The sequence below is a fragment of the Mesoplodon densirostris genome, chromosome 15, assembly GCF_025265405.1.
Source record: "Mesoplodon densirostris isolate mMesDen1 chromosome 15, mMesDen1 primary haplotype, whole genome shotgun sequence".
NCBI lineage: Eukaryota > Metazoa > Chordata > Mammalia > Artiodactyla > Ziphiidae > Mesoplodon > Mesoplodon densirostris.
The window spans coordinates 43,606,091-43,626,234 of NC_082675.1; the positions used below are offsets into that span (position 1 = coordinate 43,606,091).

The following is a 20,144-nucleotide window of genomic DNA, read 5'->3' on the forward strand; positions in this document are numbered from 1 at the left end:
AGCCTGAATTATGGAAGTCAGAATTAGTGAAAGCAATACAGTTTTATTACTTTCAATACTATGATCTGCCAATAAAGTCTGTCTAATGACATGGATCCTTATTTTATAGCCAAATCTTTTTGCCTAAGGACCACCGTATATGCTAAAGCCATGAAAATAATTATTCTTCTAAAGTAAGTTACAGGTGTTCCCTCTATTTCTCTTAACAAATCCATTCCTTGCAGAGAATTCAAAGGTAAATTTTATCTTGGTCTTGGTCAAATTGTCAAAAATTGCATAACAGTAATATCTGAACTAATAAGGTTTTACTGAATTCTTAGAGGAAGACATTTCTGGAAAATAATGAATAGAGTCCAATGTCCCAGGGAAGTGTTAAATACTTTTAAAATAAAAATAGGTAAAATGTGAATTTTTTCAAATAAGATGAACGTTAATTATTCATTAAGCTAGATATAAGTGAAATCCATCTTCAGAGTCTTTGGCTTCCTTTGTAAATTTCTTGAGGGCAAGGATCATGGTTTGTTCGCTTCTCTCCCCCACCCTCCAAGACTTTATACACCCCAACAATGTCACCTAGGCTGTGCTTTCTGATGATGGTTATCAACATAAGAACAGGTGTATAAAAGCAACATTACGGGGTTTTCAGATACTGTGGGTTTTTGCTCTGCTTATCTAAAACTACCTGAGACCCAAACATCACGGAGAGTTTACTCTCTGTTTCTGGCTATAGGCTGCAAGTAATTTACAGGCCCCCATCCTGGAAAAGAAGAGAGAGGAAATTCATATATTACCATCACATGCAAAGATATTTAAGAAACAATCTACATTGATATACCTCAAGTCTCTGATATTTATTGCTAGCCAAGAAAATCATGGGAAGGGAGAGGATCGTGAAACAGAATACGTCATTCCTGTGTTTCTGGGCTACTCAAGTGGTGACAGGCTTCATGTCACTTATTAGGAAACCTGGCATTACCTTCAAATTTTGCCACAGAAAAGACAGCTTTGTGCCTATACCGTCTACATCAGAGAAAGAGATCTGGGGACTACTGGGGTAGGTGGAGCTGGAAAACATCCATCACAAGGAAGAAAATTTCCTTGGATTCTTTGCATTCTACTCCATAACCTTTCAAGGTGTTGATACACAATTATAGTTTCTGCTTAAAATTTTTGAGTACTTAGGATAGATCTCTTTAGGTAAAATTGATACTTGGGATAGATACATCTCCTAATGTGGTACATCCAGTGACCCACTGTTGGATAACTTGGTTTGTGAAGCTTGGAAGCTTGAAATCTAGGATAAAAGGACAAAAGCTCTTTGAGGGAAGCGATCCCATGGATATTTAAATCATCCAGAACTGCTGGTGGTTTACTTTACAGTGAAGAGCTCTAATGTTGGGGGGTTCCCTTGAGCCAACGATTTTCCATCCTGATAATCAAGAAAGACGACCTCTTTCTGCCAGATGAAATTACCAAATGTAACATAGAATATTTCTTCTGGTTTAGTCATCTCTTGGGAGAGGTGAGTCTCAGCTCATTCTGAGAACAATTCTAGGGAACCACAAGATGGCTATTCAGACTTTTGCTTTCTAGATTACACTGGTCCAATTCTTCTTTCAAAAAAACATATTATAACTATATAACTATATAATATATAATACATATTATATACAGTACACTATACAATATATTTTATATATTGTATAATTTTAATATATATTATATACTACATGTGAAACTATATATTAATATATATCTTATACATATGTATATGTAATGTTTTCCTCTTTGCGTATTGTCTTGTTTTTCAAAATATCCCTTTCAAAGTATGTTGATAAAAATTTGAACAATTACTTAAGAATGATGAGGCTTAAACAATGGTAGGATTAATTCTCTGTCCTGCTATTGTGTTCCATTTAAAAAACCCACTATCAGTGTGCTTCATATATAATATTGTTTTCCTAACCTTAATTGAAACAAAGATCCTATTGGCACTTGCCTTCTTAATTAATCTATCACTAAGTTTCATTTGTGCTAGAATATACCAGTTTATACTTATGTCAATTAAATGCTATTCTAGTAATAACTTATAAGGCAAAAGAATCTGAAAAAGAATATGTATATATATATATATAAACTGAATCACTTTGCTGTACACCTGAAACTAACACAACATTGTAAATCAGCTATACTTCAATAAAAAAATATAAAAAATAAATAAAACTAAAAAAAGCGTTTTTTAAAAAATGCTATTCTATCTTTAGAATGATTTAAAAAATATATCCAAGGGCATTTTGCATTGTATTGTCATGAGTTTCCTGGGATAAGGTATCAACAGCTCCACTTGATTTAGTAATTTCTGCATTTTGGATGAAGGTACTTGTAAGTCATTTGTACAGCTCATCAATAAGTTATAGGTCCTACAGTACAACTGACTCTCACGGGTTAGAACTTGATATTTAATCCACTGCTTCAACTCATTTTGATGTAATTGCAACTTTATATTTACTGGTCACCCATGTAACAATAGCATGATTAAGGTCACACCTTTGTGGCTTGGTGATAACAATATTGTTTAGGTTAGGACCCAGAATCTTTCTCTACACAAAACTGATTTTATCTGGCACATCTCATTGTTTATGTAATCTGTCACGTAACCATGGAAGGAAATTAAATCGATGTAGAAAAAGATGGCTATTCAAAGAGTCAAATGCAGCTGCTTCCTTATCTCTTATGATATTCTGCTAAATTGCTTGCAGATTGCATGAGAAATTGTTCTCATCAGGTGTTGCCTCTAAGCTCTCAGGTTTATAATGACCAAGTCATTTCCTTTAAAAACGTGGATATGACAGGCTTTTTCCCCATCTCCACGAAGGCTCAACTATAAAGGCTGTGCAAGGACTTCTGCCAATTTCTTCTTTTTTAAATTTATTGTAGTAAAAAAACATATTAGATGTATCTTCAACAAATTTTAAAATGTACAGGACGGTATGTGAACTGTAAGCACAATGTCGTACAGCAGATCTCTAGAATTTTTCATCCTGCATAACTGAAACTCTACCTATGGAACAGCAATTCTCCATGCTGCTCTCCCCATCCCCAGGAAACTACCATCTGTCAATTTCTCAAGGGTCTCAGGAAACCTGACACTGGGGCATAATAATAAGATTATACTCCCAGATTGGATACACTTTGATGGTCTAGTTTGGCTTTCCACTTGTCACAGACTGAAGTATGTAGTTAGATGAATGCGTGTCCTACACTATATGGTAAACTTGTTGAAAACAAGTTAGATGAAAACAAGTTAGTTAGATGATTCAGTCTTACTTCTCTTTATAATTTCCCCAAATCTAGTTTAGTGTTGTATATAAATAAGTAATGAATTAAACTGTAATATTTCTTTACAAAGGTTAATATTAATTAATGTTAATTTTAAGGATCTGATAAAAAGACAGGAAAGTAAATGCCATTTATTTTTGAATTTATGAACTGTCTCCTAAAAAAAAAGCCTCCTCTCTCACCTCCCAATAATAGTAATAGCATGCATAGCCCTTTAGAGGGTTTGACTATATCTTTTAAATCATTGCTGTTCCTATATTTTTTTTTAATGTAATGACTCACTAGGATGTTGAGCTCAGTCTCTATAATCAATATAGGCTGACTTTCTTGTTACATGATCATGTATTAAATAACGATAAATGTTTTCCCAAGGTCAGCTGTGGAAATGGTTTTAAATGTCAGCATACGGGCTTGCTTCACACAGCGGAAATTAACTGGGTTTGGCCAGAGCCACTAAAGTTAATAAGAATTCAAACCTCACATCCAGTGAACCTGTTCTTATATTGCACTTACAAGATTGATTACAATATTAAAGACTTAATTGAGTGGCATAGACAATCTAATGAAACAAGATCTTTCCCCATCATCATATTACTTTATTCTGAGTCATTTTTGTTTTCGGTGGGAAAGCACGTTTCACCTGTTGAAACTTGGTGTAAGCACCATACTAAGTAATAGGTCTAGAACTTTGATGGGAAATCAATTTTTTAAACATCTTTATTGTAGTATAATTGCTTTACAATGCTGTGTTAGTTGTTCTGTATAACAAAGTGAATCAGCTATATGTATACATATATCTCCATATCCCCTGCCTCTTGCATCTCCCTCCCACCCTCCCTATCCCATCTCTCTAGGTGGACACAAAGCACCCAGCTTATCTCCCTGTGCTGTGCAGCTCCTTCCGACTAGCTATCTATTTTACATTTGGTAGTGTATATATATGTCCATGGCACTCTCTCACTTCGTCCCAGCTTACCCTTCCCCCTCCCCATATCCTCAAGTCCATTCTCTGTGTCTGCATCTTTATCCCTGACCTGCCCCTAGGTTCTTCAGAACGATTTTTTAGATTCCATATATATGTGTTAGCATATGGTATTTGTTTTTCTCTTTCTGATTTACTTCACTCTGTATGACAGACTCTAGGTCCATCCACCTAACTACAAATAACTCAATTTCATTTCTTTTTATGGCTGAGTAATATTCCATTGTATATATGTACCACATCTTCTTTATCCATTCATCTGATGATGGACACTTAGGTTGCTTCCATGTCCTGGCTATTGTAAATAGAGCTGCAATGAACATTGTGGTACATGACTCTTTTTGAATTATGGTTTTCTCAGGGTATATGCCTAGTAGTGGGATTGCTGGGTCATATGATAGTTCTATTTTTAGTTTTTTAAGGAACCTCCATACTGTTCTGCATAGTGGCTGTATCAATTTACATTCCCACCAAGAGTGCAAGAGTGTTCCCTTTTCTCCACACCCTCTCCAGCATTTACTGTTTGTAGATTTTTTGATGATGGCCATTCTGACTGATGTGAGGTGATACCTCATTGTAGTTTTGATTTGCATTTCTCTAATGATTAGTGATGTTGAGCATCCTTTCATGTGTTTGTTGGCAATCTGTGTATCTTCTTTGGAGAAATGTCTATTTAGGTCTTCTGCCCATTTTTGGATTGGGTTGCTTGTGTTTTTGATATTGAGCTGCATGAGCTGCTTATATATTTTGGAGATTAATCCTTTGTCACTTGTTTCGTTGGTGAATATTTTCTCTCATTCTGAGGGTTGTCTTTTCATCTTGTTTATGGTTTCCTTTTCTGTGCAAAAGCTTTTAAGTTTCATTAGGTACCATTTGTTTATTTTTGTTTTTATTTCCATTTGTCTAGGAGGTGGGTCAAAAAGGATCTTGCTGTGATTTATGTCATAGGGTGTTCTGCCTATGTTTTCCTCTAAGAGTTTGATGGTGTCTGGCCTTATATTTAAGTCTTTAATCCATTTTGAGTTTATTTTTGTGTGTGGTGTTAGGGAGTGTTCTAATTTCATTCTTTTACATGTAGCTGTCGAATATTCCCAGCACCACTTATTGAAGAGGCAGTCTTTTCTCCACTGTATATTCTTGCCTCCTTTATCAAAGATAAGGTGCCAATACATGCATGGGTTTATCTCTGGGCTTTCTATCCTGTTCCATTGATCTATCTTTCTGTTTTTGTGCCAGTACCATACTGTCTTGATTACTGTAGCTTTGTAGTATAGACTGAAGTCTGGGAGCCTGATTCCTCCAGCTCCGTTTATCTTTCTCAAGATTGCTTTAGCTATTTGGGGTCTTTTGTGTTTCCATACAAATTGTGAAATTTTTTGTTCTAGTTCTAGAAAAATGCATTGGTAGTTTGATAGGGATTACACTGAATCTGTAGATTGCTTTCGGTATTATAGTAATTTTCACAATGTTGAAACGGTATATCTCTGCATTTGTTTGTATTATCTTTAATTTCTTCATCAGTGTCTAATAGTTTTCTGCATACAGGTCTTTTGTCTCCTTGGGTAGGCTTATTCCTAGGTATTTTGTTCATTTTGTTGTAGTGGTAAATGGGAGTGCTTCCTTAATTTCTCTTTCAGATTTTTCATCATTAGTGCATAGGAATGCAAGAGATTTCTGTGCATTAATTTTGTATCCTGCTACTCTACCAAATTCATTGATTAGCTCTAGTAGTTTTCTGGTAGCATCTTTAGGATTCTCTATGTATAGTATCACGTCATCTGCAAACAGTGACAGCTTTACTTCTTTTCTGATTTGGATTCCTTTTACTTATTTCCCATCTCTGATTGCTGTGGCTAAAACTTCCAAAACTATGTTGAATAATAGTGGTGAGAGTGGGCAACCTTGTCTTGTTCCTGATCTTAGTGGAAATGGCCTCAGTTTTTCACCATCGTGAACGATTTTGGCTGTGGGTTTGTCATTTATGGCCTTTATTATATTGAGGTAAGTTCCTTCTATGCCTACTTTCTGGAGGGCTTTTATCATAAATGGGTGTTGTATTTTGTCAAAAGCTTCTTCAGCATCTATTGAGACGATCATGTTTTTTTCCTTCAATTTGTTAATATGGTGTATCATATTGAATGATTTGCATATATTGAAGAATCCTTGCATTCCTGGGATAAACCCCACTTTATCATGGTGTATCATCCTTTTAATGTGCTGTTGGATTCTGTTTGCTAGTATTTTGTTGAGGATTTTTGCATCTATGTTCAGCAGTGATATTGGCCTGCAGTTTTCTTTCTTTGTGACATCTTTGTCTGGTTTTGGTATCAGGGTGATGGTGGCCTCGTAGAATGAGTTTGGGAGTGTTCCTCCCTCTGCTATAGGTTGGATGTCGGAAGAGTTTGAGAAGGATAGGTCTTAGCTCTTCTCTAAATGTTTGATGGAATTCTCCTGTGAAGCCATCTGGTCCTGGCCTTTTGTTTGTTGGAAGATTTTTAATCACAGTTTCAATTTCAGTGCTTGTGTTTAGTCTGTTTATATTTTCTATTTCTTCCTGGTTCAGACTTAGAAGGTTGTGCTTTTCTAAGAATTTGTCCGTTTCTTCCAGGTTGTCCATTTTATTGGCAGAGAGTTGCTTGTAGTAATCTCTCATGATCCTTTGTATTTCTGCAGTGTCAGTTTTACTTCTCCTTTTTCATTTCTAATTCTATTGATCTGAGTCTTCTCCCTTTTTTTCTTGATGAGTCTGGTTAATGGTTTATCAATTTTGTTTATCTTCTCAAAGAACCAGCTTTTAGTTTTATTGATCTTTGCTATCATTTCCTTCATTTCTTTTTCATTTATTTCTGATCTGATCTTTATGATTTCTTTACTTCTGTTAACTTTGGAAGTTTTTTTGTTCTTTCTCTAATTGCTTTAGGTGTAAGGTTAGGTTGTTTATTTGAGATGTTTCTTGTTTCTTAAGGTAGGATTGTATTGCTATAAATTTCCCTCTTAGAACTACTTTTGCTCCATCCCATAGGTTTTGGGTCATTGTGTTTTCATTGTCATTTGTTTCTTGGTATTTTTTGATTTCCTCTTTGATTTCTTCAGTGATGTCTTCGTTATTTAGTAGTGTATTATTTAGCTTCCATGTGTTTGTATTTTTTACAGATTTTTCCCCATAATTGGTATCTGGTCTCATAGCATTGTGGTCAGAAATGATACTTGATATGATCTCAATTTTCTTAAATTTACCAAGGCTTGATTTGTGATCCAAGATATTATCTATCCTGGAGAATGTTCCATGAGCACCTGAGAAGGAAGTGTATTCTGTTGTTTTTGGATGGAATATCCTATAAATATCAATTAAGTCCATCTTGTTTAATGTATCATTTAAAGCTTGTGTTTCCTTATATATTTTCATTTTGCATGATCTGTCCATTGGTGAAGGTGGGGTGTGAAAGTGCCCTACTATGATTTTGTTACTGTCAATTTCCCCTTTTATGACTGTTTGTATTTGCCTTATGTATTGAGGTGTTCCTATGTTGGGTGCATAAATATTTACAATTGTTATATCTTCTTCTTGGATTGATCCCTTGATCATTATGTAGTGTCCTTCTATGTCTCTTGTAATAGTCTTTGTTTCTAAGTCTATTTTGTCTGATATGAGAATTGCTACTCCAGCTTTCTTTCGATTTCCATTTGCATGGAATATCTTTTTCTATCCCCTCACCTTCAATCTGTATGTGTCCCTAGGTCTGAAGTGAGTCTCTTGTAGACAGCATATATATGGGTCTTGCTTTTGTATCCATTCAGCCAGTCTATGTCTTTTGGTGGGAGCATTTAATCCATTTACCTTTAAGGTAATTATCGATATGTATGTTCCTATTCCCATTTTAAAAATTGTTTTCAGTTTGTTATTTCAGGTCTTTTCCTTCTCCTGTGTTTCCTGCCTAGAGAAGTTCCTTTAGCATTTGTTGTCAAGCTGGTTTGGTGGTGCTGAATTCTCTTAGCTTTTGCTTCTCTGTAAAGGTTTTAATTTCTCCATCAAATCTGAATGAGATCCTTGCTGGGTAGAGTAATCTTGGTTGTAGGTTTTTCCCTTTCATCACTTTAAATATGTCCTGCCACTCCCTTCTGGCTTGCAGAGTTTCTACTGAAAGATCAGCTGTTAATCTTATAGGGATTCCTGTGTATGTTTTTTGTTGTTTTTCCCTTACTGCTTTTAATATTTTTTCTTTGTATTAATTTTTGATAGTTTGATTAATATGTGTCTTGGCATGTTTCCCCTTCGATTTATCCTGTATGGGACTCTCTGGGCTTCCTGGACTTGATTGACTATTTCCTTTCCCATATTAGGGAAGTTTTCAACTATAATCTCTTCAAATATTTTCTCAGTCCCTTTCTGTTTCTCTTTTTATTCTGGGACCCCTATAATTCAAATATTGGTGCATTTAATGTTTTCGCAGAGGTCTCCTAGACTGTCCTCAATTCTTTTCATTCTTCTTTTTTCTTTATTCTGCTCTGCAGTAGTTATTTCTACTCTTTTATCTTCCAGGTTACTTATCTGTTCTTCTGCCTCAGGTATTCTGCTATTTATCCCTTCTAGAGAGTTTTTAGTTTCATTTATTGTGTTGTTCATCACTGTTTGTTTGCTCTTTAGTTCTTCTACGTTCTTGTTAAACATTTCTTATATTTTCTCCATTCTATTTCCAAGATTTTGAGTCATCTTTAATATCATTATTTTGAATTCTTTTTCAGGTAGACTGCCTATTTCCTCTTCATTTGTTTGGCCTGGTGGGTTTTTACCTTGCTCCATCATCTGCTGTGTGTTTCTCTGTCTTCTTATTTTGCTTAACTTACTGTGTTTGGGGTCTCCTTTTTGCAGCCTGCAGGTTCATACTTCCCTTTATTTTTGGTGTCTTTCCCCAGTGGGTAAGGTTGGTTCAGTGGGTTGTGTAGGCTTCCTTGTGGAGGGGACTAGTGCCTGTGTTCTGGTGGATGAGGCTGGATCTTGTCTTTCTGGTGGGCAGGTCCAAGTCTGGTGGTGTGTTTTGGGGTGTCTGTGACCTTATTATAATTTTAGGCAGCCTCTCTGCTAATGGGTGGGGCTGTGTTCCTGTCTTGCTAGTTATTTGGCATAGGGTGTCCAGCACTGTAGCTTGCTGGTCGAGTGGAGCTGGGTCTTGGCATTGATGGAGATCTCTGGGAGATTTTTGCCATCTGATATTATGTGGAGCTGGGAGGTCTCTTGTGGACCAGTGTCCTGAACTTGGCTCTCCCACCTCAGAGACACAGCCCTGGCGCCTGGCTGGAGCACCAAGGCCCTGTCTGCCACACGGTGGCAAGTCAAGACTTTCCATTGTGATTTCAATGGAAAATCAGAACTTCCAGGTTCTGTGATGCAACAGGATTCCAAGAAAGCAAATGGAATGTACACAGGGAGGAAGATGAACTGCAGCAAAGCCTTTGTCCTATGATAGTGACCTTGCGGGCTTGCTGAGCATGAGGGAATGTGTGTGGCTCGCCCTCAGCAGGCAGTCAAGGGTTCTCTATGGGAAAGTGGAGAGGAGTTCATGGAGCCGCTCTCTCTCCGCTTCACCGTATACTGCTCCACATACAGTACATGCTGCCGGAAATCAATTTTTTAAAAAAGGCACTTCACTGATCCTTCTTCTGAGGGTTCGAGAGCTCTATGCAGCATGAGTAGCACAGGCAAGCAGAGCTCACATTCAAGTGACGAAACACAAATATGCCCATAATGTGCTTTTCTGAAAGTAATTCTTCTGGCAGCATGATAAATTTGTTCAGTTGGTTATCAACATCCTTGCCTAACAGAGAATAAAAGACAGGAAAATGTTGGGCAGTTTCCTAAGGCCATGCGGCAATTTGTTGTTAAAATTGAAACAGGGTTACATTTCATGAATGAATGTTTTTTTTCTCCAGCTATACCTATCATAAATGTGATTATCAATACACTCTTAGTTTAACATAAAGATATTTTGATACAAAAAAAGTTTTTCACAGTGAAGTTTAGGTCCTTTGTTGTATAACATTTGGTTGCTGAGTTTAGGTTTATCCTGATATTTCATTTGGTAATATTGGTTTGGTCTCACCTTACCTTCTTTCCTGTTTCCTTTTAATGTCACCTGGATATACAGTTATTAAATCAATAGTAACCACAATAACAGCTAACATGTACTGAATCCTTATTAAATATCAGACATGATGCTGAGCACTTTATGTGAACCTCATCTAATCTAATACCAGAAGAATCCCATGGGAATATGACCTGGATTTCTGCTTATGGAATATAGCTATGTGTTTCACTTTTTTACATAAATCACACCCATCACCATCATCTATATTTCCTAGTTTCTATTCCATTAAAGTGGATTGAGAACTTAAAGACACAAAGCGGAATCCTTTTAGATTTGAGTTTTTTCCTAATATTTTACCATTTTATTTTCACACCTAATTCTGTAGCTTTTACTTTTAGTAACTCAACTTTGAGTCTTTCCAAAACATTTTTATAGAAATTCTTTTATGCATTCATACGTCATTGGTTGTATATAATTTATAATTGAACAATTATATTAACAAGTACAATGGGAACAAACACAACTAATTCTTGGTCCATATTCATCCCCACAGGTGGGGTCAGAAGTTATAGGAGGGCTCAAGAGACAGCAGGTGAGGCCCTGGGTGTGAGCTGGCTGGGAGCATCAGTCAGCAGGTTATATCTAGGGAAGGGAGAGAGTTGCTTAGTCAGGGAAATCATTTAAGAGAAGGCTAGTTAAAAGAACTTTTGTTGTATTTGATACTTTAACTGCATAGGCATTACTTTGATAAAATTACTGTAAAAGATAATTTTTTTAAAAATGGAAGCAGAAGAAGAAGGAGAGTGAGTTTAGGTAGCTTGCCCAGGATCACAAAACTAGAGATCGAACTGGATTTGGCTCCAGAATTCAGCATCCAAGTCTAGCATTTCAGTGCTCTTTCCCTCCATCCCATGAGCCTCAGCACAGAGAGAACTCTGGAGGGTTGGGTGGGCTGCTGCCACCAAGGAAGGGGGCTTGAGACAGCTCAACAGTGGTCAGCAAGAGAACACAGTAACAGAAGAGAGAAGAAGCCAGAAAGTAATGAAATAGTCTTGGAAGTTTGCAAAAGAAGAACCCTGTTATTGTGTTAACCTTAAGTTAACCCAAGTATTTCTTGACCTTGGGCCTCACTGGTTCAAAACAAAAGGGTTTTCAGCAAATAAGTTTGGCCAACGGATACTGCCAACTATTTTCAGGACCAGTTTTTGCAACTCTGAAATTAAAGAAACCCTGAAAGGGCATCCCTCCCCTCCAGCAAACAAAAAACAACACAGAAGAACCTCTGACCCAAGGGTCCCATGGGAAGCCAGGTGTGGGAGCAAGCTTAGTAGAAATCTGTGATGACAAATAGCATTTTAAATGAGGTCATTTGAATCTCACCCCCACTTCCTTCTAATCCTTGGGTTTTATGGCTGTTATTTCCATCAAGTCTTTCTTTGAATAAGACTATTGAAGCACCAGTTTTGAAGAAACACCTAGCCTCTGTTAAAAAAGAAACAACAGGTCCAAAATGGAGTCACTTGTGCTAAGCCCATGTCACCAAACAGAAACTTAATACTTAACCTAACTGCAGTTTGAATCTCCCCCAGGAACGTAGTCTTAACTGGTCAGTTTGGAATTTTTTGGTCAGCATCGATGAGGTAATCTGCCACAGAGACCCTTTTTATCCACCAAAGGAAGATGCTGTAATCCGATCTTTCCTTATCCCTTCCTCTTTCTGCCTATAAAAGCCTTCCATCTTGTACAGCCTCCTCAGAGCTCCTCTCAACTTGCTAGATGGGATGCTGACCGATTCATGAAGCATTTATTCAGGCCAATTAGATCTTCAAATTTACTTGGATGAATTTTGTTTTTTAACACCTCCTAGAAGCAATGATTTTACGGAAGATGTTTTAAAATGCCTCGGAATGGATTATGCTTTTCCATTCAGTATTAATGATTTCAGTTTATGTTAAATGCTTCCTATGTTTTTGTCCTTGGCATTTTCCAAATTGTTTCCTTCAAGAAGAAAATTAGAAAGGCATTAAGATTTCTATGACTTCATAATAAATTCATAAAAAGGTTAAGATCTCAAATGGTTATTCCTTCAATAAAATTACGTTAAGTTGTACAAACGGTTTGGACATGGGACATCACTTTTATGCATTTTCAAAAGCAGCTATTTCGATTTCTAACTGATGTGGTTTAAAAAATAATTATTGCGATCATTGAGCTATAAACGCGGTTGAGATTTAGAGCCTCCTTCATATAAGAAACAGTTCAATATCTTTTGGGAAGCAATATTATAAGCAGTGGAATAATTATTTAATTAACATGCATGCAAAGGTAAGGAGTGTATGGGTAAACTGCTTATTTCATTTTCTAAAGATTGCAAAATTAGTTAATTAACTAAAGGAAGTACACATGAAAAAGAGAAATAGGGCGAGATCCAACATCAGTGTGTATACTGAACACGCCCTTTCATGGAATCCTGCTAAGCTGACGCAGCTTCTGTGGTCTGCCCTTGGCCAAGTGCACGCTGCCCACTCAGGGGGACCCAGGACTCTACAGTATGCTTTATGTAAAACAGAGTACAGATTGAACCATATGCAGCTGGGCACTGAGAGACAGGACGAGCCAGGCGGGAGCCTGTAAAGTGAGAACAGCACTGAAAAGGGACAGGTCCGATTCTGCAGCTATCTCAGGGGAAATCAATGAACTCAGCCTCCTTGAGCCCTAATTCCCTCATCTACAAAATGTCTTAATGTCCATTTTGGCTTTGAGATGCTAGGAAATGGGGTGGTCACCAAGTTTTTCCTATTTATGTTGTATTTCATCACCCCCACTCCCATACGTGCTGTCATATATGTCACCTCTTCTGATCCTCACTGCTATTACTTGCTGGCATGTTATCCTGCCTCACTCTCGCCCTACCATCTCCGCAGAAATTTCACCCTCTCTCCTGTCTCTCACTTTCACCTATACTTGATTCAGTCCCAAGTATATATAGACGTTTAGCTCTGACCTCTCCTGAACTTCAGTTCTGCTTCTCCAAATTCCAGCTTCCACATGGGTGTCCTATTGTTGGATCAAATGTGACTAGACTTGAAAGAAACTTGTAATCCTTTTCCACAAACCACCCATCCCTCTGAACTTGCACATGTGTGTCTATTACACAGACTTCTCTGCCAGTCAGGCTTGCGACTCTAACATTCCCCTCATCTCCTCCTCACACCTGTTTCCAGTCACCTTCTGATCTTTTCTTTCTATGTCTCATACTCATTCTTCTTTTTTATATTAACCTCCCATCAATCCCTCCAAGATCCTGAGCACATCAAAGTCTATACTACTGCAATGTTCTCCCAACTGATGTCCTGATTTCAATCTCCATCCTAATGTTAATATACCAAATTAATCATTAAAAAAACCACTTTGCCTGTGCTAATCTCCTCCTCAAGATCTCTATTTGCTTCTCACTGTTACCAGATCCTGTCTAACTCTGCATTCAGTGCTCATTAAAACATGATCATTGCTTACCTGAGCAACTCAGAACTTGCCTATACAAGGCCAAGTCCATTTCTATTCCCAAGCCTGAAATAGCCAACTCTCTTCCTTCTGTTTGACAAAGTCCATTCCTTCTTCAAGATCTAACCTTGATGACTTCATCTCTCCATGTTCAGGGTGGTCGCCTTCTGAACTTTAGTAGTTATCACTCATTTGAGAGGCAGGCAAAGCCCAGGAATAAACAGCATGCCAGGCTAGGCACTTACGTATAAAAACTCACTTGTTCCTTGACCTTATCTGGTAAGTACAGTGCCTATTCCTACTTTACAGGTCAGAGCATGGCTCAGAGAAGTTACTTAACTTGTCTAGGTCACAAAGTTGCCAAGTGCTGGATCCAAACCTGGGCAGTCCAGCCATATAGTGCAGGCTCCTAGCCCTCACACCACCATCTACAGAAGCATCTTTTGTTATAGAAATCATTATGTCAGGACTCTCCTGGTAGTCCAGTGGTTAAGAATCCGCCTTCCAATGCAGGGGACGCGGGTTCGATCCCTGGTGGGGGAACCAAGATCCCACATGCTGTGGGGCAACTAAGCCCGTGTGCTACAACTACTGAGCCCCATGCCACAACTAGAGAGAGCCTGCATGCCACAACGAAGAGCCCATGCACCACAATGAGAGATCCTGCATGCTGCAAGGAAGATCCTGTGTGCTGCAACTAAGACCTGATACAGCCAAATAAATAAATAAATATTTAAAAAAAGAAATCATCGTGTCAAGTGTCTGTCCCACATGGAAGCTCGTTAAGGGAAAGCACTTTGTCTCTGTTCTCTCTGAACTTCTGACCAGCGAACAGAGATGCTAAGAGATGCAGGAAGCTCGCTAAAACACATGGAGACACACACCTTCCTTCTTGAGCTTTCCTACGTTGTCTTAAAAGCATGGCTACATGTTGTGCTGATCAGAAAAGGGGTAATATTCATAATAAAAATACCTTGTACATTTCCACGTTTCAGAATGTGGGTCAGACAATGAAGAAAGGTCTTCTAATGTCATAGCCTCCCTCCCTCATTTTCTTTTTTCTTTTCTTCCTTCCTTTGTCACTCTCTCAACAAATATTTGTTTTATGCACACTACATGCCAGAAAAACAAATCTCTGTGGGTGTTATTAACATTTCCACCCCAGATGCTGAAAGATGGAGGTGAGTAATATAAAGTAATATCAAAAGCAATAAAATGACTGCTAAAATTTATTGTGAACATACCATGAGCTAGACATCAGGGCCTTGACAGGTATTTTCCCCCTTAATCCTCATAACAACTCTATAAGATAATACTATTATTATCTCCATTTTGCATATAAGGGGAATAAGTCAAGAGAGGTTAAGATCATATGACTCCCAAGGGACAGAGGTGGGATCCCAGCCCTGGTCATTTGAGACTAGAGCTTATACTCTTTTTTTTTAAATTAATTAATTAATTTTTGTCTGTGTTGGGTCTTTGTTGCTGTGCACAGGCTTTCTCTAGTTGCGGTGAGCGGGGGCTACTCTTCATTGCGGTGCACAGGCTACTCATTGCAGTGGCTTCTCTTGTTACGGAGCATGGGCTCTAGGTGCATGGGCTTCATAGTTGTTGTGGCTTGCTGGCTCAGTAGTTGTGGCTCACAGGCTCCAGAGCGCAGGCTCAGTAGTTGTGGCGCACGGGCTTAGTTGCTCTGCGGCATATGGGATCTTCCCCAACCAGGGCTCAAACTCATGTACCCTGCATTGGCAGGTGGATTCTTAACCACTGAGCCACCAGGGAAGCCGTAGAGCTTATACTGTTAACCTTAATCCTGGACTTCTTCCAGGAGTAGATTTAGCCACATGGCATGCAGAGGGCATATGCAAAATTGGTTTCATTTCCTTTGAAAAGAGTCCCACGAATAGTATCAGAGTCCAGTAGGGATGCTCCCAATGTCAGCACAGACTTCACCCAAAAGCAGGTGTGTGACTTTGAACAAGTTACTCTCTCAGGGTTTTATTTAATCCATTTGTAAAATAAAAAATTAGCACCAGATCATCTCCAGACTTCCTCCCAGACACAGATCGTCCATTATTCTAAAGAGGCAGCTGTGGGGCAGAGAGACTTCTCCGGTTTTGGAGCCAGAAGAAGCAGGTTTGTTTTATTAACTGGCACCCTCATCGCAGCCCCCGTCACAGGGCCCTGCATCCATCACTTCTGGCTTGTCTCCTGTTGACCTTAGCTGCCTGGAAGATAATCGGCCAGCCCAGATGTTCTCTGAAAATCTGCCCTCTTAGCAGATTTTTAAGTGCACAGTACGTTATTGTTGATTATAGGTACAATGTACTGCAGGACTGGAGAGCATCTTGCTTGACTGAAATTTTATGCCCGTAGATTAGTAACTTCCTATCTCCCCCTCTCCTCAGACCCTGGTGACCACCATTTCACTCTTTGATTCTATGACTTTGACTATCTCAGGTACCTCATATAAGTGGATATTTATAATATTTGTCTAGCTTATTTCACTTAGCATAATGTCCTCAAGCTTCATCCGTGTTGTTGTGTGTTGCAAAATATCCTTCTTTTCAAAGGCTGAATAGCATTCCATTGTATGTATATGTCACATTTTCTTTATCCATTCATCTGTCAATGGCTATTTAGGTTGTTTCCACATCTTGGCTATTGTGAATAATGCTGCCATGAACATGGGAGTGCAAATATCTTTTGAGATCCTGATTTCAATTCTTTTGGGTAAATACCCAGAAGAGGGATTGCTGGAGTACATAGTGGTTCCGTTTTTTGAGGAATCTCCATACTGCTTTTCCATAGTGATTGCACCATTTTGCATTCTCACCAACACCGTGTATGTAACTACCTAAGATTTCAAGATCAAAGTCTCCATTTCTGAATTCTTTATTGCCCTGTTCTATGGCTGTAGGTTTTGCTCTTTGACTGTGAGACTTGCACGCAGGTCCAATATTCCCTTGTTGTAAGTTCTAGCTGAAGAGGAGCTATGCCCATAAAATAACGCACCTGATTTGGAAGGGTGTTCACATCCTTCCTTCCCTTCTCTGCATTTTCGGGATTGTTTTGCTGAGCAGCATGATCCATGCCAAGCTTTTTCTTTTCATCTGAAATACAGTCTCTTTATGTTTTCACCCTACAGGCTTTTTTGGAGTACTCTCATCTACTTTGTTGGCATTGATGATGACTATGTTTACATCACTGACTCCCAAATTTCTAAACTGTGTCTCTCACCTGAGCTCCAGACTGAAACACGAACGTGTTCAGAGCACATGGCTGTAGATCTTCCCAAAGCACTAAAACCGCGCCTACTTCAGTATGAAGTCCTCCTCTTCTAACCATGCACCTGCCCCAGTGCTCGCTCTCAGGGACTGGCAGCCTCAGTCATCCAAATCAGGGGCCTTGGAATTCCTCTCAAATTCCCTCACGCTCACTTGCCATTAATAACCAAGTGCTGTTTATTCTTTCTTCAAACTTTTCTCAAATCCACCCACTTCCTCCAGCCCCACTGTCACTGCAATAGATGGTCAAGAAGTGTCTTAGCTGAGTAGGTAATAGTGATCTCGAACTTAAGGTATCCAAAATAGGGATCTTCTTTTAGCCTCAGTTCCTCACTTTATCATGACAGTCACTTTCCTGTGGTGGTCTGGAACCAAACACTTGATATCTCTGAGGTCTGCCTGTGTTGCGCTACTTATACAAGTTCTGAAGTCAAATGGTTAAAAAAAAATCGAAATGAGTCACATCTTAGCCTTGGTGTTTACATTTCTATCGGCAAATATGAACTAAAAGTTTAATCGTATCTGCCATCTTATATGCAAATCTTTTATTTTTCACCAACAAAGATATTCCTCTGACACTATCTCATGAGTGACAATGCTAAATCTGATAACTTACTAGTGGAAAAAAGAGTATGATCCCTAAATTACGCTGCACTAGATCCTACTGTGATGATCCTGGACACAACAGGGTGGTCTTTGGAGTGAAAAGATTAAAAATGCAAGCTGATCAGAGACATCTGTTTGCTTTATCTATTTCTGCCAACAATCACTGCATGTTACTTAAAAAGAGGAGATAACGAAATCCATCTTTCAGGCCTTTTGTTTGATCGATTTTTACAAGCTCAATGACTTTGACTACTGCCAAGTTTAAATGCTTCCTGAAAAATTCAGTGAAATTCAGACATTGTGACTATAATTAGAATACTAAGAATAGGACATTATTGGTTCCTCAGTGTGAAACCAGGATCTAATCCAGATGTGTTAGGAAGTTGTTATTTAAAGACTTCTGCTATGGAGTTAAAAAGTATTCATTTGATTATCTCTCTTGATTTTCTTCCTCATGTGGAGGAGGAAAATGATTTTTTCTTGTTTTCTTGATAAACACAATAAAGGTAAATTAAATTCTAGGAATGAATTTACATTTTACCTTAAAAAATTCTGTACATTTGTATCAGGTTAAATAAAGAAAGAGGATGCTAACTTTCTAATATATTCAACAATCAAAAACATCATCCTAAATGATATAGTCATAACACTTTATGTGTTGGGTATTTTAGGCCCAAAATTATTTTAGCTAAACCACTGTAATGATTTTTTAACATTGTTACTTAATATAAAAAAAAACATAGTTACATATGAATTAAGTATGAGTTACATATTTTGAATATGAGGCAGTTTTTTTTTTTAGTTCATAGTGATGATTCTATAAACACGTTGATTAAGGATATTTCGAATGCTATTGCTTGACTTTCCACAAATGCCCTTATAATTGCTAGGAAGTCAATGCACAGCTGTCCCCCTAGCACACAATGAGCACTACTGTTTGTCGCTGCTGAGAAGGCCTGGGTACAGCAGACACTGGGAAGGCAAGCACACACTTGTTCAACAAATGAATGAATAAATGAATGACTTCGCTTCCAAATGGAATTAGGTTGCAGAAATTTATATGCAGAATTAATAAATTTTGCCTTTTAATTTATGGATAAGGAAGTGCTCACGGCTCTGAGCTGGTTACAGATAATTCTCCTTACTTCAAATATACCATCTAGGATGCTCATACCCTTCTCCTGTGTGTTCCCATTTCTCTGGTTTTCTCTTGTCTTCCCCTTACAATTCCTTCCCAGCATTCTCAGGGACTTCTTTCCTCAGGAAACTCACAGGGCCATTTTCTGTGTGGGATGATTTCACAAGGCCACTTGTTCCTTCATTTGTTGAACCAATATTTAATTCTTTCAGGCCCTGCAGGAGGCCCCAGGAACAAAACAGAACCATACAAGCAACTTCTGTATTTGTTTTCAATACATTTTCCCATTTCATTCAAAATCTAGCTCAGAAACCAAGCAAACAGAACGTAGAACCTGCAAAGACCTCAATCTCTAGACAGACATTCCGGGATGGGACAGGTTGCTGATATAAACTCACTCAGTAAGGCCTCAGTGCCATGACAGTGCCTGGTAGATGGAGAGCATTCGATAATGCAGAGCTTGCTAAATACATTTAGTAGATCATCCAACAAATACATATTCAACACTTACTAGGCACCAGGTGATAAAGCTTTGCTGATAAAAAAGAGATCCAAGTTCCTGGCCCTCAGGGATATCAGAGAATAGAGCATCTCTGTCCAATAGAACTTCCAGTGATGATGAAAATGCTCAGGGGCTCCCCTGGTGGCACAGTGGTTGAGAGTCCGCCTGCCAATGCAGGGGACACAGGTTCGTGCCCTGGTCCGGGAAGATCCCACATGCCACGGAGCGGCTGGGCCCATGAGCCATGGCCGCTGAGCCTGCACGTCCAGAGCCTGTGCTCCGCAATGGGAGAGGCCACAGCAGTGAGAGGCCTGTGTACCGCAAAAAAAGAAAAAAAAAGAAAAAAAAGAAAATGCTCATCTCTGCACTGTCCACTGCAGTAGCCCCTGGCCACATGTGGCTATGTGGCTGCTGAACACCTGCTATGCAGCTAGGACAACTTAGGAACTGAATTTTAAATTTTAATTAATTTAAATTTTAATTTAAAACCAAACCAGTATAAAACATTTTTCTATTAAACACACCTTGTTGTTTTGGTGGGACTACAATTTTTCTTTAACTGTTGTACCACGTACTCTATTAATCTTCATTGCATGTCTGGCAAATGCATAATTTGTAGTATCTCATTTATCATCTTTTATACTGATTACAGGTTGAAATGATAATATTTTTAGTATACTGGGTTAAATAGCATATCATTAAA

The 20,144-nt window shown here is 38.3% G+C and overlaps 1 protein-coding gene across 1 annotated transcript in view; it reads right to left on the reverse strand.

The window, feature by feature from the left end:
* Window positions 1–20,144, reverse strand: part of CHST9 (carbohydrate sulfotransferase 9) — a 200,621-nt gene that overhangs the window by 94,409 nt on the left and 86,068 nt on the right. The window contains 1 exon segment of the mRNA XM_060119363.1: window positions 701–757. Within this exon segment, the coding sequence (XP_059975346.1) occupies window positions 701–757 (57 nt within the window).